The 21,779-nt window shown below is 44.5% G+C and overlaps 1 protein-coding gene across 8 annotated transcripts; it reads left to right on the top strand.

Annotated features, from left to right (window-relative positions):
• The first annotated feature begins 1,120 nt into the window (after nt 1-1,120).
• Nucleotides 1,121-21,779, top strand: LOC117350652 (N-acetyllactosaminide beta-1,3-N-acetylglucosaminyltransferase 3-like). Of its 8 annotated transcripts, none has more exons than XR_004537274.1 (4): nt 1,121-1,233; nt 6,077-6,134; nt 14,197-14,890; nt 20,790-21,779. XR_004537274.1 is itself a non-coding variant. In XM_033925095.1 (4 exons), the coding sequence occupies exons 3-4, from the start codon at nt 14,216-14,218 to the stop codon at nt 21,239-21,241; spliced, it is 1,068 nt and encodes a 355-aa protein (XP_033780986.1). In that variant the 5' UTR covers nt 1,121-1,233; nt 6,077-6,513; nt 14,197-14,215; the 3' UTR covers nt 21,242-21,779. The 8 variants fall into 8 exon arrangements, 7 of the variants coding, with proteins under 7 accessions (XP_033780986.1, XP_033780985.1, XP_033780990.1 ...); XM_033925095.1 differs by having other exon boundaries at nt 6,077-6,513; nt 14,197-14,831; XM_033925094.1 differs by having other exon boundaries at nt 14,197-14,831.

Here is a 21,779-nt window from a genome sequence, read left to right on the forward strand (position 1 = left end):
CCCCCCCCCCCTCCATAAGCCTTACCTGGTGGTCTAGTAGGTTTTCGGCGCAGGAGCAATCTTTCCACGCTCCTGCCCCGTGCAGATCACTCAGGAAATAGCTGCCTTGAGCTCCCGCTAGACCACCAGGTAAGGCTTCAGGGGGGCATATAGGGCTTAAAATAGCTGGGGGGGAAGCGGGGGTTAGGGGCAGAACCAGCCTGAATACTATTTGCATTTTTTTTATATTTGCAGGCCGGCTCTGCCCCTAACCCCTGTGGATACGGAGGGAGAAGTGTATTGTCATTTATAGCTAAAGAGACATACGATCAAGAAACTTTCATTTTGCTTTTATGATTATGATAAACATATCGAGGGCCTTAAAATAGGACTTGGCGGGCCGCGAGTTTGAGACCACTGGGGTAGAGGATGGGAAGGGGGGGATCCAAGGATCTGGGTGGAATGGGGGCCATCTTGTTTTGTCTTCACAACTGTGGTAACCCTAGCCTAGAGTCACAAAGAACAGCATTGGGGCTCGATCCCACAACCTCAGAGTGCTACCACCAGGGCAGGATTAATTCGTTGAGGGTCCCTAGGCACACAAGTACACTGGGCCCCCCTGCCCCGCCCCATCCCACCCCACCATGCGCCCAGGCGGCCACAGGAAGCTGCGTCAGAGGGAAGCTTTGGGCAAGCAGCACCGCTTGCACAATTACAGTTCCCGTTGCCTTTCTTACTCGCATTGCTTGCTTGTCTTACTTTCTGTCGTTGGGGGGAGGCCGCGTTGCCAATCGGGGGGAGGGGGGGGGGCATTGCCGTTTGGAAAAAAACAATGTTGATGCCCTCCTTCATCGGGCCCCCCTAACCATTTCGGGCCCTAGGCACGTGCCTACTTGGCCTATTGGTTAATCCTGCCCTGGCTACCATTAGGCCACTCCTCCTTTCCAGAATGTGCTTTCACCCATAATTCTCATCCACCTGTTCAACTCGTTGCCCTTCTACTAAACACCTATTCCTGTCCGAACACTTTTCAGCCTTGTACTTGTCTCAATACAACCTATTTCTTCTAGCACTTCACCCATTTATTATTTTTGTTTGGTTGGGGTTTGTTGGTTATTTTTTTTTTTTTTTGTAGCCTTCGGTTTTCTTCCCGCCCTGCGCTATGGCCCCGCCCTTCCTCTCGCTGGATTTCCAACGTACGAGGCGCGTGCTGGGTGCTGCGCCTCGAAAGTCTCTGGCGGCGGTTGCGGCCTGGTGAGAGTCGTCGCGCGCGCGCGCCTCACGTTCAGGAGCGACGGTTGGCAGTGAGGGCGGGATGTGGGGGGGGGGGAGAAGGCCTAGGGGGGGGGGGGCTGAGGAAGAAGGGTCTACGGGGGGAGGGGAGTAGGAGGTAGAAGAGCCGGAAACCGGCCAGTGAAGGAGGAGGTAAAAGTGCCGAGAAAGGAACCCGGGGAGAAGAGCAAGATGGGGGGGGGGGGGGGGGGAAGGTATTTAGATGGTGTAGGAATGAAAGGGGAATGTTTGAAATAGGGATCATGGCCCATGATGGGGGATAGTGAGAGAACAATTGGAGGGGTAGGAGGAAGAGTAAGGTAAATGTGCTGATGAGTGAATTAATTGGAAGAAGAACAGTGTTTGAGGGAGAAAAGCAGATCAGGGCCCTTTCTTTATCCCGTTTGTCCCAGACTGCCACAGATGAGTGGGTTGTATACCTCTGCCAGAAGATGGAGTTAGAGGAAAAACAGCTCACAGTTGACTTCACTCTTGGAGGACTGGCTCCAGCAGATGGTGCAGATATGTGGCCTAGTGCAGCAACCATGAGAAGGCCACTCCTAGGATGGCTACAGACCCAGATTCCCAGTGGATAATAGATAGACTAAGTCCAGGGAACACTGGACAGTGGTGTAGTAAAAGGGGCCTAATCCACCTGGGTGCAGCCTTGATAAGGGGAACAGGCATCTGTCTTTCTAGGCCACTCCTTCCCTTGTACCTCTTTAAGTTTCCCTGCACGGGCAGCATTATGAACATGCTGCCTGCTGTTGGTGTCGCCTCTCTCTGATGTCATGTCTGGAACCCCACGCCTAGGAAGTGATGTCGGAGGGATAACTGACAGGACGTGGGCAGCAAGTTCGTGCTGTTACGCCTGGAAAATAAAAAAGGGAAGAGAGTGCCACCCTTCTCCATTGAGAATATTGACCATTTAACCGTACTCCCTGTTCTGTATCTTTCTACCAGTTCTTAATCCATAATATGAGGGGTGTTCAACAATTTATCTATCAGTATGAAAAAAAAGTAGTGTTTTGAAACAAGTCGGTGCATGTTGTGACATGGCTCAAGGTTACTCATGCACAGTTGTGGCTCTGCAAATCTTCCAGGAGACAGGATGTCAGGAGAGTCCTCATGTAAAATAAGTAAGAAGCTGTTAGATTTGGAGTACTATTCAGTGATAAAAATTTCTCACAAAAGACGGAAAAAAGCCAGAGGAAATCCATGAATGCATGACTGCAGTTTATGGTGAGTCTGCCCCATCCTACAAAGTCAAATTTTGGACCAAGCAGTTTAAGTGGGGTAGAGAATCCATTAAACATGACCCTCACACTGGACGGCCTGTGGAAGCAACTTCCACAGAAATGTTCAAGAAAGGATTTAATTTCGTCAGACGAATTAAAGTTTCTAAATAGCTGAAGAAATGGGCATCTTGGCAGGTACAGTTTGGAAAATAATTTATGAAAAGTTGGGCATATCCGAGGTTAGTGCAAGATGGGTTCCAAGAATCCTGTCGCCATGTCAGCATGAGGCTCCAGTGCTGTTGGGAGTACTTGGAGATGCTCCGTGAAGACCAAGCAAATTTATTTACTCTTTGGTCTATTAAAGAGATCCTGAGTCAAAAATGGAGTCAATGCAGTGGAAGACATCAAATTTCATCTCTCTCCCCCCAAAAAGTTCAAGAAAGAAAAATCTGCAGGCAGTCATGGCAGCTGTTTTCTAGGATGATGAAGGACTTTTCTTTCAGGAGTTCATGCCATACAAGTCAACCATAACCGAGGAGAGTTACGCCAACACAATGATCACTTTGCAGGAACCAATCAAGGAGAAAAGATGAAAACTCACTTCAGGTGTGCTGTTTTCTCATGACAATCGCAGGCTGCCATCTGAGAATGTGGGTTTCAGCAGCTGAACCATCCATTCTACAGTTATGACCTGGCTCCCTTGGATTACATAAGAATTGCCACTGCTGGGTTTCAAGTGATGAAGACAGCAAGGAAGTGGTCGGAAGGTCAAACAAGAATTATTTTCAAAGTCATTGCAGGAAAAGTGAAGCAGATAAATTTTTGAACACCCCTCATGCAATATTACTTTCTATCCTGTGACTTTCTAATTTCCTCAGAAGTCATTCATGAGGTACTTTGTCAAATGCCTTTTGGGGTAGTGTGTGGCACTCTGAGGTTGTGGGTTCAAATCCCATGCTGCTCCTTACTGCCCCAGGTACATTAGATAGTGTGAGCCCACTATTTATTTTATTTTTAAAATTTCTATACCGTTTTTATCCAAAACGGTTCACAAGGGGTTACATACATAAAACGTTAAAACTCTATACAAAATAAGAAGATAAAATAGACATATTCATTGTAGCATAAATTCAGTGTAGTATGAATCAATTGCTCAGAAAAATGCATTAAAAAATAGCTGAGTCTTCAACATTTTCCTTAAAGAATTCCTCTCTCCACATTTTCGAATCTGGCCAACAAGGCCATTCCATAGCTTAACTCCTGCACATGTAAAAGTCATAGCATTCTTATCTACATATTTAGGGTTGGCCTTTGTTTTCAACAATACAGCACCTGCAGAATGCAGGGACCTTTGTGGTTGATAACGAGACATCAAATTCTTAAAAATTTCAGGCATTGTACCATATAAGAATTGATGATATAACAATTGTTTTGTACTGAATTCGAAATGCAACTGGCAACCAATGCAGTTGTTGAAGATATGGAGTAATATGCTCATATCTTGATGTTCAGTTAACCTAGCTGCAGCATTTTGGACTACTTACAATGCTCTACATCTGGTCTTAGTTATTCCCAGGTACAGGACATTGCAGTAGTCCAGCCGTGACAAGACCATTGCTTGTATAACAGCACGGAAATCAAATAATGACAGCATTGGTTTCACCCGGTACAGTAAGTGTATTTGTGCAAAACATATTTGCACTGTTTTTACTACTTGACAATTCATAGTAAGCCCTGGGTCCAATTTTACTCCCAGTACTGTTATAGACTCCCTCAATAGTAGTACCTCATCCATTACTTTTAATGTTTTTGGCCATTTAATGTGGTCTGGTTTCCCCACAAACATTACCTCAGTCTTGTCTACATTCACTAGGACCGCTAGGGAAAATGCTTAAATACCTAAGGTTATAAGTGGCATATAAATAAATAAAATCCAGATTCACAATATTGACTGGCTCACCTTTATACACATGTTCATTCACCCCTTCAAAGAAAAGTAGGTTGGTGAGGCAAGATTTCCCTTGACTAAATCCATGTTGGCTGTCTCATTAATCTATGCTTATGTATGTGCTCTGATATTTTGTTCTTTATAATAGTCTACCGTTTTGCCCAGCACTGACCGGACTTGCTGGTCTATAATTTCCTGGATCACCTCCGGACAGCTTTTTTTTTTTTTCAAATATATTTTATTGATTTTGGAAAAATACATTAAACTCAAAGTAATAAAGTGTACAACAGTAATACAAGGTCTCAAAAACTCTTCTATACTTCATTATGGTACCCATCCATCCATCCACCCCCCCTCCCACCCCTACCCAAATATACAATGTACACTGAAAACGAGAGTTATTTCCCATTCCAGGGTGTCCAGTACAAAGAAAAATCAGGCATTCAACAGTTGACTATGAGATCGGGGTGTGCCAAAATGGCTCCCAGCGAGTATTAAATACTCACCCCTGTATAGTGTCCAATGAGGTTTGTAATCGTTCCATAGGGGCTTGTTGTAACATCAGAGTATGCCAATGAGCAAGTGTTGGGGAATCTGAGGAAATCTAGCAATGAAGTATTCCAGACAACTTTTTTAAAATCAGCATTACATTGGCCATCCTCCAGTCTTCCGGTAGCATGCTGGATTTTAAAGATAAATTACAAATCACTAATAATAGAACATAAGAAGTTGCCTCCGCTTGGTCAGACCAGAGGTCCATCGCGCCCAGCAGTCCGCTCCCGCGGCGGCCCATCAGGTCCATGACCTGTAAGGTGATCCTTGTCTAAAACCCTTTATTCCCCTTTATGCTTCTATCTATACCCTTTCATAATCCCATCTCTACCTCTATCTGTATCCCTCAATCCCCGCATCCTTCAGGAATTTATCCAATCCTTCTTTAAAACCCCATAGTGTACTCTGTCCTATCACAACCTCTGGAAGCGCATTCCAGGTGCCCACCATCCTCTGAGTGAAAAAGAACTTCCTAGCATTGGTTCTAAACCTGTTCCCTTTCAGTTTCTCCGAGTGCCCCCTTGTTCTTGTGCAAGTTCATTTCTCAATTTTGGCCTTACTCTGGGATGTATACCATCAGGTCCAGGCAATTTGCTACTGTTCAGTTTAATTACATCTTCCAGTGTTGCAGAGATTTATTTCAGTTTCTCTTGCTCATCAGCATTGAATACCATTTGTCATGTCTTCCTCGGTGAAGACTGAAGCAAATAATTCATTTAATCTCTCCGGTTTGGCCTTGTCTTCCCTGAGCTCCCCTTACTCCTCAGTCATCTAGCAGTCCAACTGGTTCTTTCTCCAGTTTCTTGCTTTTAATATATCTAAAGATTTTACTATGGCCCTGATTCTATAAAATCCGCCTCAATGCATGGATAAGAGGCCTTTAGATTAATTGGGAACTTAGATAAGAGAGGAGAGCCTGTTCTACAGGCGGGTATGGATTTGGTAGGAAATGCAGGTAAGAAGTTTTGCTTTTTATGATACTTATAGTGTTCCATTAATTGAGGGGATTTTCATGCAAATACCTGTAGATGGAATGTAGTTGTTTAGCCAGCATTTATCTATCTGCTGCTTTCTTCCTGTTATACAGGTTTGGGGCAAGAGTGGAGAGAACAAGAAAGACTGAGAATCAGAGTGAAGAAGTAAAGGTAGAGAAAAGCGCAAACCGGGATGGAAGTGGGAAGTAAAAGGTGTAGTATAGGAGTGCAAACTTACCTGCCTCACCTGCTCTCTGAACGTGCATAGTTACGGCTCCTGCTACCACTGTTACTGTAGCAAATGTCTCTGCTTGAACAGTAAGGTTTTGATCCGAAAGCTAGATTAGGATTGTAAGGTGAATTTCTAGATGAAATTTGAATACATAGCCAGAGATAGGGAATATGATACAACAGTTCAGAAAAATTGATCCAGGCTTTTGGGGAAATAAGGTAGAACAAAGGAGCCAGGAATTGGTGATGGAGAAGGGCATAGAGTAAGGCATGTTACGAGAGCAAAGGTAATGAAGAACTGCAGCATGAAAACACTTAGGTAAGTAAAAGAAGGCTTTACTTGCTTCTCTCAGGTCTTCCACTCAGCCATCTCTCTCTTCCCTTCAATCAGTTCAAAATTCTGCCGCATGACTTATATTCCACCTGAGCTGTCATACTCACATTACCCCTCTCCTCAAGTTACTTCATTGGCTTCCCATCCATTTCCAAATACTGTTCAAACTCCTCTTAGAAGTGCATTCACTTTCCAGCCCCTCAATATCCTCATTTATCTCCCTCTATACTCCCTCCTTCTCCCCTCCCCTCCCCCGTGAACTCCATCAGGTAAGTTCCTCTTATTTGTACCCTTCTCCTCCACTGCCAACTGCAGACTATGTCCCTTCTATATTGCTGCAGTGTATGTCTGAGTCAATATGTCAAGCTCCGTCTCTAGCAGTATTTAAATCCAAACTAAAAGCCCACTTTTTTTAGTATGCTTTACATTAGAATAGCCTTACTGGGTCAGACTAAAGGTCCATCAAGTCCAGTAGCCCGTTCTTATGGTGGCCAATCCAGGTCACCGGTACCTAGTCAAAACCCAAAGAGTAGCAACATTCCATGCTACCGATTCAGAGCAAGCAGTGGCTTGCCCCATGTCTTTCTCAATAACAGACTATGGACTTTTCCTCCAGGAAATTGTCCAAACCTTTCTTAAAACCAGATATGCTATCCGCTCTTACCACAACCTCTGGCAGTATAGTCCAGAGCTTAACTATTCTCCGAGTGAAAATATATTTCCCCTTACTGGTTTTAAAAGTATTTCCCTGTAACTTCATTGAGTTAGTCTTCCTTAGTCTTTGTAATTTTTGATGGAGTGAAAAATCGATCCACTTGTACCCGTTCTACTCCACTCTGGATCCATGACCCCGCAGATTCTTCTTTTCTCAGTTATTGTCCCTGTAAAACACAAGAGCACCATAAGTTCAGATCTGAACTCCTCCAGAATCCTAGCTTGCTTAACTCCCGATTATGCAGCAATTTCTTCAGGGCATACGTAGGTGACCCATAGAGTTCCAATCGGAACCTGTCCAGCATGGGCCTTTTGGTCACATAGAAGAATAATGAATGGAGTTCTTATAGAGGGTCCTGACAAGACAGCAAGACATGTCAAGATAAGAGCACAAGACACATATTCATAGCCACATTAAATATATAACTGAGCTTATCCCAGGACAAGCAGGCAGCATATTCTTGACTGATGGGTGACGGCACCGACGGAGCCCCGGTACGGACAATTTTAGAGTGATTGCACTCTAAGAACTTGGAAAGTTCTGGTAGGCCGCACCGCGCACGCGCGAGTGCCTTCCCGCCCGACAGGCGCGCGGTCCCCAGTTTCTTAGTTTCCGCGGAGCTAAGAAGACGCGTTTCTCTCAACGGCCGTTGTGAGAAAATCTTTTTGATTCTTCCCGCTCGCGTAAACTCTTGAAGGAAATATTGTTTCCTTCCTTTTTTCTTTATTTTCTTTTCTTTAAAAAAAAAAAAAAATTTGTTTTTTTCTTCTTTTTTCGAATTCGCCCCGGCGGGGCCTTTTGCCACCATCGAAGCCTCGGCCTTCGATTTGGCTGAAGCCGTTTTTACATTCATGCCCCCTCAACCTGGGTTTAAGAAGTGCCAGCGGTGTGCACGACCAATTTCACTCACTGACCCACATAATTGGTGTCTACAGTGTCTTGGTCCCGACCATCGAGCGTCTACCTGCACCCGCTGTGCGACTTTTAAAAAACGAACTCTGAAAAATCGTCAAATCCAGCAGAGATTGCTTTTTGGTGCCGAAATGTCTGACTCTACGACACCGACATCGGCGCAGTCGGCACCCACCTCATCGACGCCACGCGATACCGCGTCGGCGTCGACTCCTTCAGGTAAGCCGGCTAAGAAGCCTTCCCCGTTGGAGCGTCCTCCGGTCTTGGTGGCAGCGAGCCCAATCCTGCCGACTTCGAGGCGCCCACGGAAACGCTCCGCCCCAATAGAGGTGAGCCCCTCGACATCGGGTTCCTCATCCTCGGGGCATAGAGCAGCACCGCAGGTACCGCAGAAGAAAAAGGCGGTACCGGTGCCTTCACTCGAAGAGCGTATAGCTGCTGTTCTGCAAGTGCAGCTTAAGGAACAGTTGCAACACCTTCTTCCTTCACTCTTGGCACATCAGGCTGTACAGACTTCGGCTCCGGTGCATCCAGTGACATCTCCCGGTACCGAGTCAATCAGGTCAGGGAAATCGCTTCGCAAATCTCGTCACCTAGAACCCTCCACACCAGAATCTCGGGACCGGAGTTTTCAAGTTCGAGATCCTGATTTGTGGGGTGATTCAGAGGATCCTCTTCTTTCTGAAGGGGAATGCTCTTCTGGTGACGAGGACCCTTCTGCTTTGGGACCTTCCTCTAGACCAGATGTGTCCTCTTTTTCTTCCTTTTTGAAGGAGATGTGTGATTCTCTCTCCATCCCCTTGGAGGCTGAGTCAAAGAAATCCAAAGCTTTTTTAGATGCACTGGATTTTGACCAGCCTCCAAAGGAATACCTTAAGTTACCTCTCCATGACATCTTGAGAGAGACCTTTTATAAAAATTTAGAATCTCCTTTAACTGTACCTGGAGCTCCCCGCAAGTTGGACTCTTTGTATAAAGTCATTCCCATTCCTGGGTTTGACAAACCCCAACTACCTCATGAGTCCCTTTTAGTTGAGTCCACACTCAAAAAGTCTAAGGGGGCTAGTGTGTATGCTTCAGTCCCTCCTGGCAGAGAGGGTAAATCCATGGACAAATTTGGAAAAAGGCTGTACCAGAATGCGATGTTGGCCAACCGGTCAGGAAATTACGCATTTCATTTCTCATTTTATCTAAAACAGCTTATACAAAATTTGACTGTTTTCGAGAGATATCTCCCCGACCGGAAAAAATCTGCTTTTCACCAAAATTGTTCCTCCCTTTTGCAGCTTCGTAAGTTCATGGTCAGATCAATTTATGACACTTTTGAACTGACCTCCAGAGCCACAGCTATGTCAGTAGCCATGTGACGGCTGGCCTGGCTTCGAGTTTCCGAACTCGATGTCAATCATCAGGACCGGCTAGCCAACGCACCTTGTTTGGGGGATGAGCTGTTTGGAGATTCCATGGATTCCACTACTCAAAAGCTCTCGGCTCATGAAACTCAGTGGGACACTCTTCTTAAAACTAAGAAAGCAACTCCACCTACCAGGCCTTTTCATCAACACTCGGCCTACCAACGAAGATTTGTGGCCCATCCTCTGCCACAGGCTACACAACAGCCTAGACGTCAGAGACAACAAAGACCAGCTGCTAGACAAGCTCAGCAACAGCAGCAGGTGAAACCTCCTCCTTCACAAAAACCTACTCAACCCTTTTGACTTGGTTCTCCAGAACATAGCCAGTCTCGTTCCTTCTATCCAACTTCCACAGCCTATAGGGGGACGCCTTACTTACTTCATCAGCCGTTGGGAATTCATCACGTCGGATCAGTGGGTCCTCAACATCATCCGACACGGCTACTCTCTCAACTTTCAGACACTCCCTCCTCAAAGTCAACCAAGAGAGTCTGCTTTCAACACTCCTCAGTCTTCCCTTCTTCTCCAAGAGGTTCAATCACTGCTCCTTTTGAACGCCATAGAGGAAGTTCCTTTAGACCAAAGAGGACAGGGATTCTACTCCCGTTACTTTCTAGTACCCAAAAAAACACGAGATCTCAGACCCATTTTAGATCTTCGCGATCTCAACAAATGCTTGCTCACAGAGAAATTCAAAATGCTTTCTCTGGCCACTCTTTACCCTCTTCTCAGTCACGGCGACTGGCTATGTTCCCTCGATCTCAAAGAAGCATACACTCATATATCGGTCAACCCGGCCTTCAGACAGTATCTCCGCTTCATGATCAGTCATCGTCATTACCAATACAAAGTGCTATCCTTCGGTCTAGCCTCATCTCCAAGGGTGTTCACAAAATGTCTGATTGTAGTGGCTGCATTTCTACGTTCCCACCATCTTCAGGTGTTTCCTTATCTGGACGATTGGTTAATCAAAGCCCATTCTTCTCAAACAGTCTCTCAAGCCACCAACCAAACTATCCTGTTTCTCCGACTTCTGGGGTTCGAGATCAATCTACCCAAATCTCATCTCATCCCCACTCAGAGACTTCAGTTTATTGGAGCAATACTGGACACAGTCCTCATGAGAGCTTTTCTACCATCCAATCGTCTTCACACTCTCCAGTATCTGTGTCAGCAGGTGCTTCCTCGACGCTCCTCAATGCTCTGCCAGGCAAATGATGGTACTCTTGGGTCACATGGCCTCCACAGTTCATGTCACTCCTCTTGCACATCTCCACCTGCGCACTCCACAATGGACCTTGGCTACCCAGTGGTCCCAAGCGACGGATCCTTGCTCACGACACATATCTGTGGCATCATCGCTTCGTCAATCTCTGCAATGGTGGTTGATATCCTCAAATCTATCCAGAGGTCTTCTGTTTCATTTACCTCCTCATCAACTGATCATCACCACCGATGCCTCCCCTTATGCCTGGGGAGCACATTTGGACGAGTTCCAAACTCAAGGTCTTTGGACACCTCAGGAAATGAAGCACCACATCAATTTTCTAGAACTCAGAGCGATGTTTTATGCCCTCAAGGCTTTCCAACATCTTCTCTTCCCTCAAGTCCTCTTGCTTTGCACAGACAATCAAGTTGCGATGTACTACATCAACAAGCAGGGTGGAACAGGATCTCGCCTCTTGTGCCAGGAGGCCCAAAAGATTTGGTCTTGGGCCACTTCTCGTCAATTATTCCTGAAAGCGATTTACATTCAGGGAGAGCAGAATTCTTTAGCAGACAAACTCAGCAGAATTCTCCAGCCCCACGAATGGACTCTCGATCCTCTGATCCTCTGACTCTCCAATCCATCTTCGCTCAGTGGGGCACGCCTCAGATAGACCTCTTTGCAGCTCCTCACAATCACCAGCTGCCCCTATTCTGCTCCAGACTCTACTCTCCTCACCGTCTGGCAGCGGATGCATTTCTCCTCGACTGGTCCAATCTGTTCCTGTATGCTTTCCCTCCTCTGCCTCTCATGTTGAGAACCTTGTTCAAGCTCAAGAGGGAACGAGCCACCATGATTCTGATTGCTCCGAGGTGGCCCAGGCAACATTGGTTCTCCCTTCTACTTCAACTCAGTTCCAGGGAACCTTTTCTTCTTCCACTGTTTCCTTCTCTGCTTACACAGCACCAGGAGACCCTTCTACATCCCAACCTCCAGTCTCTACACCTGACAGCTTGGTATCTCTCGGGCTAACTTCGACTGATACTCTTTTGTCTCTGCCCGTTCGTTCTGTTCTGGATGCCTTCAGGAAACCGGCCACTCTGCAATGTTACCATCAGAAGTGGACACGGTTTTCTTCCTGGTGTCTTCTTCATCATCATAATCCTACGTCCCTTGCTGTGGAGACCGTGTTGGATTACCTTCTTTCTTTGTCTGATTCTGGTCTCAAGTCTACTTCCATCAGAGTCCACCTCAGTGCTATTGCTGCTTTTCATGAGCCAGTCCATGGGAAACTCCTTTCAGCTCATCCCTTGGTCTCCAGATTCATGCGAGGACTTTTCAATGTGAAACCACCTCTTAAACCTCCTCCTGTGATCTGGGATCTTAACGTGGTTCTTTCAGCCTTAATGAAACCTCCGTTTGAACCTTTGGCCACGGCTTCTTTCAAATTTCTCACTTGGAAGGTTCTCTTCCTGATTGCTCTCACCTCTGCCAGGAGGGTCAGTGAGCTCCATGCACTAGTAGCAGACACACCCTTTACCGTCTTTCATCATGACAAGGTGGTTCTGCGTACACATCCAAAGTTTCTCCCTAAGGTTGTCTCTGAATTCCATCTCAACCAATCCATTGTTCTGCCTGTTTTCTTTCCGAAACCTCACTCTCACTCTGGAGAACAGGCTTTGCATACTTTGGACTACATCCCAACCTCCAGTCTCTGCACCTGACAGCTTGGTATCTCTCGAGCTGACTTCTCATGATACTCTTTTATCTCAGCCCGTTCGTTCCATTCTAGATGCCTCCAGGAAACCAGCCACTCTGCAATGTTACCATCAGAAGTGGACGCGTTTTTCTTCCTGGTGTCTTCTTCACCATCTTGATCCCACTTCCCTAGCAGTGGAGACGTTGTTGGATTATTTGCTTTCTTTATCTGACTCTGGCCTTAAGTCTTCTTCCATCAGAGTCCATCTCAGTGCCATTGCTGCCTTCCATGAGCCGGTTCATGGAAAACTTCTCTCAGCTCATCCCCTGGTGTCCAGGTTCATGCGGGGTCTTTTCAATGTGAAACCACCTCTTAAAGCCCCTCCTGTTATCTGGGATCTCAATGTGGTTCTTTCCGCCTTAATGAAGCCTCCATTTGAACCTTTGGCTACCACTCCTTTCAAGTTTCTCACTTGGAAAGTACTTTTCCTTATTGCTCTTACCTCTGCCAGGAGGGTCAGTGAGCTACATGCACTAGTTGCAGATCCACCTTTTACGGTCTTTCATCATTACAAGGTGGTTCTGCGTACACATTCAAAGTTTCTCCCTAAGGTTGTCTCTGAATTCCATCTCAACCAATCCATTGTTCTGCCTGTCTTCTTTCCGAAACCTCACTCTCATTCTGGGGAACAGGCTCTGCATACTTTGGATTGTAAGAGGGCTCTAGCTTACTATCTAGAGCGTACGAAACCCCACAGATCAGTTCCCCAACTCTTTCTGTGCTTTGATCCGAATAAATTGGGACGCCTGTTTCTAAACGTACGTTGTCTAATTGGCTGGCAGCGTGCATTTCATTCTGTTATGCTCAGACTGGACTGACACTGGAAGGTTCTGTCAAGGCCCAAAGAGTCCGAGCGATGGCAGCATCTGTAGCTTTCCTCCGTTCCACTCCTATTGAGGAAATCTGCAAGGCTGCTACTTGGTCCTCAGTTCATACTTTTACATCTCATTATTGTCTGGATGCATTCTCCAGACGGGATGGACACTTCGGCCAATCTGTTTTGCAAAATTTGTTTTCCTAATGGCCAGCCTTCCCTCCATCCCTCTTTTTGTTAGCTTGGAGGTCACCCATCAGTCAAGAATATGCTGCCTGCTTGTCCTGGGATAAAGCACAGTTACTTACCGTAACAGGTGTTATCCAGGGACAGCAGGCAGATATTCTTGCGTCCCTCCCACCTCCCCGGGTTGGCTTCTTAGCTGGCTTATCCTAACTGGGGACCGCGCGCCTCTGTCGGGCGGGAAGGCACGTGCGCGGTGCGGCCTACCAGAACTTTCCAAGTTCTTAAAGTGCAATCACTCTAAAATTGTCCGTACCGGGGCTCCGTCGGTGCCGTCACCCATCAGTCAAGAATATCTGCCTGCTGTCCCTGGATAACACCTGTTACGGTAAATAACTGTGCTTTATTACATCAGGTCCTCAGTGTCACAGCATGGGGTTGTTTTTGCGTTTTTGTTGATCTTCCCTGATTTGGTACAATTTTATCACTGTAACAGATCTAACAAATCCTGTTCTCTAGTGTGTTTTCTGGTTTTAGTCAGGAATTTTGAGTTTTGTGTTCTGATCTATTTTTGATTACTGAGGCACAATAAAAATAGTGTCAGATGGACAAGCAAAGTGCTGATCAATATACTGAAACCTGTGTGTTTGTTTTCTATCTCAGATAAAGGGGACATTTCAGCATGAAACAAAGGAGGAAGAACATAATTCTGGGCATCTTGTTCCTCATGGCCCTTGCTTGCTACTCACTTATTCTGAAGACATGGTTCCATAGTCCAGAACCAAAAACAAACTGGTGCCCTCCTCACCCAGAGGGATTCTCCCATGTAATCTATAGTGAGACCAGCCTTCGCCTGGAGGGGCCATTCTCCTACTTGTTTGATGGTCACCGTACCTATGTTTTGAACCTCACCCAGTACGAAACTGATCTCCCATACCTGCAGAGCTATTCCTGCGAAACAATCATTGAATATGGGGACTACTGCCAGAAATTAGTTAACAAACCACTGCTTATTTTAGCAATCAGGTCCCAACCAGAAAACTTTCACAAACGAGCTGCTTTGCGGGAGACATGGGCACAGCAGCAGGAGATTATGGGTTTTCTGATAAAGCCTCTGTTCTTGATTGCTGCCACTACTAACGTCAAGCACATGATTCTGGTGGTAGAGGAAGCTAAAAACTTCAATGATATCCTGCAGTGGGATTTTCCTGAGAGCCCTGCCCACCTATCTTTGAAGGAGCGGTGTTTACTGGAATGGCTGTTTTTGTACTGTAGCACTGTTGACTTCATTTACAAAGGTGCGACATATTGAAAGAAGGCTTCTTGGAACAGTAGCTTGCAAAATTCTTCACATCCTGTATGTTTTTCGCTTTCTTCTATCTAAAAAATACAATTCAAAATGCTTTAAAATAGGAGTTTGTTTCATTGATTTACTCAACATCAGAACATAAGAATAGCCTTACTGGATCAGACCAATGGTCCATCTAGCCCAATATCCCATCTTCACGGAGGTCAGTCCAAGTCACAAATATATGGCTAAAACAAATACTAGCAGCATTCTATGCCACCGATCCAGGACAAGCAGTGGCTTCCCCCCATGTCTATCTCAACAACAGACTATGGACTTTTCCTCCAGGAATTTGTCCAAACCTTTTTTAAACACAATATATGAAGGTAGTAGGGGGATTGATTAGTTTGTTAGGTCTTGCAAGTTTTAGGACTTGTATGAAATACCAATACTATAGAGAACTCCTAAAGAGGAGAGATTAAATATATAAGAAAGGTACTTTTCTTTTTTCACTCATACACTTAGAAATGTGTAGTTCAGCCTGGGGCCGAAGCTCCTATAGCCAAACCCACCGCCCCATCACTGTGTATGAAGATTTAGAAAATCCTTTTTTAAAACCAGCTACTTTAACCACCCTTACCACATCCTCTGGCATTACGTTCTAGAGCTTAATTATTTTCTGAGTGAAAAAATATTTCCTCCTATTGGTTTTAAAAGTATTACTCTGTAACTTCGAGCGTCTCCTAGTCTTTGTAAATCTTGATGCAGTAAAAAAATAAATAAATAAATCGATCCACTTGTACCCATTCTATACCACTCAGGATTTTGTACGTATTACTTCACTTATAGCCGGTATAATTAGTTCTTCACCAATAGTATGAGGTTTTCCCGATTTGGCAATCATTAACGAAATATTGTAAGCAAGCAAGCCATCGCCATCTTGTGTGGTTGCGGTTGAAAAGAGTTTTGCCAATGTCGGTTGTTTGATAAATTTTTCTTTTAGTGTTCTAAAATAAGATAAATCCTTATCTTTTTTATCACCATGAATTTTAGTCAAATGTTCTTGTAGTCTGGAAGGCTTCATAGCTTCGTTTGATAAAACTTTCTGGCAAATCAAGCACATTGGTAATGTATTGTTTACAGGCGACTCAATAAAGCCATATTTCAAATATTCAATATTATATTGTCTACATTTTTTTCTTTGGTTGAGCCATTATTATCTGTAGAGAAAATAAATTTTTGAACCCTATGGGCCAGTTTTCCGGCCTGCCTATCTGTCACCACTAGCCATGGGGCCGTTAAACAGGCCCAGTTCTACTGAATTCTGTGTGTAGGCGAGATGAAACTTTGCCTCCCCAAACAAAAATGAATTAATTTTTAAGTTGAACAAAAATAAAAAAAATACTGAAAATCCAAATTTAATTTTTTTATTGCATTAGAAAATATTATATTTCGTTAAGAAAAATAAGGTAAATAAATATTATGCAAAAATAAAAAATAACGTAAATAAATCAGAATTAAAAGTGAATTTTCCTAGCTTTTAATTCTACAAAATCTTTTACCAAATCTTCTATGTCTAATTCAAGCTCGATTTTAGGCATAGACGATTTTAGGCATAGCTCCACTACTAGGCTCGGTTTTACGCCGTAGGCCATACGCCTAAAACCGAGCCTAGTAGTGGAGCCGAAAAGGGAGGGAGGTCAGGGTTCAAAGGGTTAAGGGGGTATTTTTAATAATATTTTTTTAGTAATTTTTTGAAATATTTTTGTAAAAAACAAACTAAAATAAATACTGATGAAATAAATAAACATGATATTATTAATTGTAAAGCGCATATAATTATTACAAAATAAATAAATAATACTCACCAATTATACTCGCACTATTTGTTAGTTAACTTTAACTTGTCACAATATGAGCAGTCTCTTCATCTGTTAATCGCATAGAACTTCCATGGTAATGCGGTATACAAGAATAAAGTTATTATTATTATATCATAACACAACAATCTAACCTTTGTTTGAGTTATATTACGCGTAATAATTACGGAGAAATCTCCTAATTCATAGCATGCTCCAAAATCTGCTGGTAATACTGCCAGTAGCCAGTACTGCTGCTGCCGTTCCAGGCTTTGGCCTTGCGATCGACCAATCGCACGAGTGGCAGTTACCCGCAGCAATGCTCGTAGTGCTCACGTGTTTTGGAACGGAAATTCAGTGGCACCACATGAACAGTAGCAGTGCGCGATTGCACATACCTCAATGCAAGTGAGGGAGTATGCGGGAACCGAGCCAATGCCCAGTACGTTGTTCAAAGAAAAGTTAAGCGTTATGAGCGGAATACATAAATCCATTTTTCTAAATCTTCTCTTCTTTCTTTTATACTATCACCGCCCCCTTACAGTTATTCATCGCCCCCCAAATGCACCTGTGGCCATCACCGCCCCCCTGAGTCGCTGCAGCGCCCACTTTGGGAATCACTGATATAGTATATTTAGATTTTCAGAAAGCTTTTGATAAAGTTTCTCACCAGAGGCTCCTGAGAAAATTAGAGTGTCATGGGATAGGTGGCAAAGTTCAGTTGTGGATTAGGAATTGGTTATCAGATAGAAAACAGAGGGTAGGGTTAAATGGTCATTTTTCTCAATGGAGTGCCGCAGGGGTCTGTACTAGGACCGGTGCTATCTAACTTATTTATAAATGATCTGTAAATTGGAACGACGAGTGAGGTGATTAAATTTGTAGATGACACTAAACTGTTCAAAGTTGTTAAAACACATGTGGATTGTGAAAAATTGCAGGCAGACCTTAGGAAATTGGAAGACTGGGCATCCAAATGGCAGATGAAATTTAATGTGGACAAATGCAAAGTAATGCACATTGGGAAGAATAACCTGAATCACAATTACCGGATGCTAGGGTCCACCTTGGGGATTAGTACCCAAGACAAGGATCTGGATATCATTGTAGACAATACAATGAAACCTTCCACCTAATGTGCGATGGTGGCCAAAAAAGCAAACAGGATGCTAGGAATTATTAAAAAAGGGATGGTTAACAAGACTAAGAATATTATAATGCCCCTGTATCGCTCCATGGTGCGACCTCATATGGAGTATTGCGTTCAATTCTGGTCTCCTTATCTCAAGAAAGATATAGTGGCACTAGTAAAGGTTCAAAGAAGAGTGACCAAGATAATAAAGGGGATGGAACTCCTCTCGTATGAGGAAAGACTAAAAAGGTTAGGACTCTTCAGCTTGGAAAAGAGACAGCTGAGGGGAGATAGGATTGAAGTCTACAAAATCCTGAGTGGAGTAGAACGGGTACAAGTGGATCGATTTTTCACTGTGTCAAAAATTACAGACTAGGGCACACTTGATGAAGTTACAGGGAAATACTTTTAAAACCAATAGGAGGAAAATTTTATCACTCAGAGAATAGATAAGTTCTGGAATGCATTGGTAAGACTGGATAGTGTAACTGGTTTTAAGAAAGGTTTGGACAAGTTCCTGGAGGAAAAGTCCATAGTCTGTTATTGAAAAAGATATGGGGGGAGCCTCTGCTTGGCCTGTATCGGTAGCATGGATTATTGCTACACTTTTTTAAGGCTGCTTTTAACTCTTAACTCCCACTTAGTCATAAAATACCCTTGTCTGTTTTATCATTCCCTCTTGAGAAACTCCTAACCTGTTTGTCCTGTTTGTTTTAATTAGACGGTAAGCTGTATTGAGCAAGTATTGTCTCTTACATAAGAACATAAGAACATAAGCAGTGCCTCTGCCGGGTCAGACCACAGGTCCATCCCGCCCAGCAGTCCGCTCACGCGGCGGCCCAAACAGGTCACGACCTGTCTGTATCACCAGAGGGGGCTCCCTTGCCACCTTGGTTTCTCATTTAAGTCCTGTCTTCCTATCGAAGTCCTAACCCTCCGGTCTTGCACATGCTCGACCTGGTTTGGTTTCTATACTCATTACCTGGTTAGCTTTCTATACTTGTGTTACATCCCAGCTCCTCCCTCAGTATCCCATATGATCCCTTTATCCTTCAGGAATCCGTCCAATCCCTGTTTGAATCCCTGTACCGTACTCTGCCTGATCACTTCCTCCGGTAGCGCATTCCAAGTGTCCACGACCCTTTGGGTGAAAAAAAACTTCCTTGCGTTTGTTTTGAACCTATCTCCCTTCAGTTTCTCCGAATGCCCCCTCGTACCTGTTGTCCCCTTCAGTCTGAAGAATCTGTCCCTATCCACCCTCTCTATGCCCCTCATGATCTTGAAGGTCTCTATCATATCTCCCCTGAGCCTCCTCTTTTCCAGAGAGAAGAGCCCCAGCCTATCCAACCTCTCGGCGTATGGGCAGTGTTCCAGCCCTTTTACCATTTTCGTTGCTCTCCTTTGGACTCTCTCAAGTACCGCCATGTCCTTCTTGAGGTGCGGCGACCAATACTGAACGCAGTATTCCAGATGCGGACGCACCATCGCTCGATACAATGGCATGATGACTTCCCGTGTTCTGGTTGTTATGCCCTTCTTTATGATGCCAAGCATCCTGTTGGCTTTTTTCGAGGCTGCTGCGCACTGAGCAGATGGCTTCAGTGATGCATCCACCAGCACACCCAAGTCTCTCTCAAGTCTGCTGTCTCCCAACAATACCCCCCCCAATTTGTAGTTGAACAACGGGTTCTTTTTCCCTATATGCATGACCTTGCATTTGTCCACGTTAAAGCGCATTTGCCATTTGTTTGCCCAGTCTTCAAGCTTGTCCAGGTCTCTTTGTAGGTCCTCACACTCCTCCCTGGTCCTAACTCTGCCGCACAGTTTGGTATCGTCTGCAAATTTTATAACCTCGCACTTTGACTCCTTTTCCAGGTCATTGATAAATATGTTAAAGAGTAACGGCCCCAGCACCGACCCCTGCGGTACACCGCTCGTGACTCCCCGCCAGTCAGAATATTGACCCTTTACTCCGACCCTCTGCAGTCTGCCCGACAACCAGTGCTTGATCCATCTGTGCACATCCCCTCCCACCCCGTGGTTCCACAGCTTCTTAAGCAGCCTTTCATGTGGCACCTTGTCGAAAGCCTTTTGAAAATCGAGGTAAATGATGTCTATGGGTTCCCCATTGTCCACCCGACTGCTTATTCCCTCAAAGAAGTACAGAAGGTTCGTTAGGCACGACCTTCCCTTACAGAATCCGTGCTGGCTTGTTCTCAATAGGTCATTCTTCTCGATGTGCTCGCAAATGCCGTCCTTGATCATAGCTTCCACCATCTTCCCTATAATTGAAGTCAGGCTCACCGGCCTGTAGTTCCCGGGGTCACCCCTCGATCCCTTCTTGAAGATAGGTGTGACATTCGCCAATTTCCAGTCCTCTGGTACCTCACCAGTTTTCAAGGATAGGTTGCAAACATGCTGGATTGTGCCCGCTATTTCTTGTCTTAGTTCCTTCAGAACCCTTGGGTGGATCCCGTCTGGGCCCGGTGATTTGCCGCATTTTAGCCTGTCTATCTGATGAACAGTAGTTAAGTGCTGAATATCTGGCTCTCTGTACACTAAAGTTCATTGTTGAAGCTTGGACATGGTCCAGCATTGAATTTTCGGGTATAATGCTGCCTGTAGTCAGTAACACACTGCTTGCTACCAGCTGAATATGAAGCCCATAGTATCCTAGTGACATTTTTGATAGGGCAGACCTTATTGTGTGTTCACGATGAAACACAGTCATATAAAAGAAGTCCAGAAAATTTGCAAACAACTTTGATAGACTTGAGGAAAGGAATTGCAAAAATGGAGACAACTAAGTGTATAGGTTAATGATGGCCCCTCAAGTGTATGCAAATGAAACTTTAACAATGCATCTTTGTCAGGGCACAACCTGCTGCAGTTTTAAATTAATGACTTGAATTTTCAAAAATAGTTGAACATTCTCTTTTGTTTTTAATATATCTTCTGTTTGTCATTTTTTTATAAGGTGACGACACATCCTTTGTGAACGTGGGAGCCATTATCAAATACCTAAGAGAGTCCCCTGATTCCCAGGTTACTGTCCATGGGAACATCCAGACAGAGTCCAATGTATTGCGCTATGGAAGGCGCCGGATCAGCTATGTGCTCTTTCCTTACCACAAATACCCATTCTTCCCAGCAGCTGGTGCTCTAATCATGCCTCAGAGTGCCATTACACCCCTTTTTGAGGTTTCCAACTGGATTCCTGTTTTCCCATTTGATGATGTCTACTTTGGTTTGCTGGGGCTAGCTGCCAATATCTCATATCATCACGATGACCGTTTTTATGTCTTTGGCATGAAGGATGTCGTCTGGCTGTACAAAGAAGCCTTGGTTGTTTGCAGGATGGCACCAGAGAAACTCAAAGATGTGTGGCAAGCCCTTCAGCAAAACAGTACCTGTGTGATTCGAGAATGAACGAGATAAAACAAAACTTTTAAATTGTCCTTTCTCCGATGAAAATGTGTTTAAAACAATGAGAATTTTGTAGGGCACACTTGTTGCTGGTGCCTGTGTGATGTTCAGATTGTTAATGCTTAGTTTCCTTGTTGAAACCTGTTTTATTTTGTACATCCTGGTACTGCATATAAAAATTGGAAATCAAGCTCAGGCTGCGTGCTCTCTCAGCTGGCACTAGACCAAGAATATCATAGTGTACAGAGATGTGACCTAGTTGGTTGCTGATACAGGCTAAGGAAGGAATTCTAGGTGATATGTTCTGGAATACACAGCATCTGTGTAATGCATATGTTCTATACTTAGAATGCAGCTTATGTGCCTTTTCAGATATTTGACAGGGCCACCTTATGAGGGGGGCAGTGTTTCAGCAGATATGGAAACTGAAAGCAATCCCATAATATGTGAGAACTACACATCTTAAAATAAGATTACTGCAGATGTTCAAAAAAATGTATCAATAGATCAATAGTTTCACTGTATTTGTAAGTAATTCTGT

The sequence above is a fragment of the Geotrypetes seraphini genome, chromosome 16 (genome assembly GCF_902459505.1).
Source record: "Geotrypetes seraphini chromosome 16, aGeoSer1.1, whole genome shotgun sequence".
Taxonomy (NCBI): Eukaryota; Metazoa; Chordata; class Amphibia; order Gymnophiona; family Dermophiidae; genus Geotrypetes; species Geotrypetes seraphini.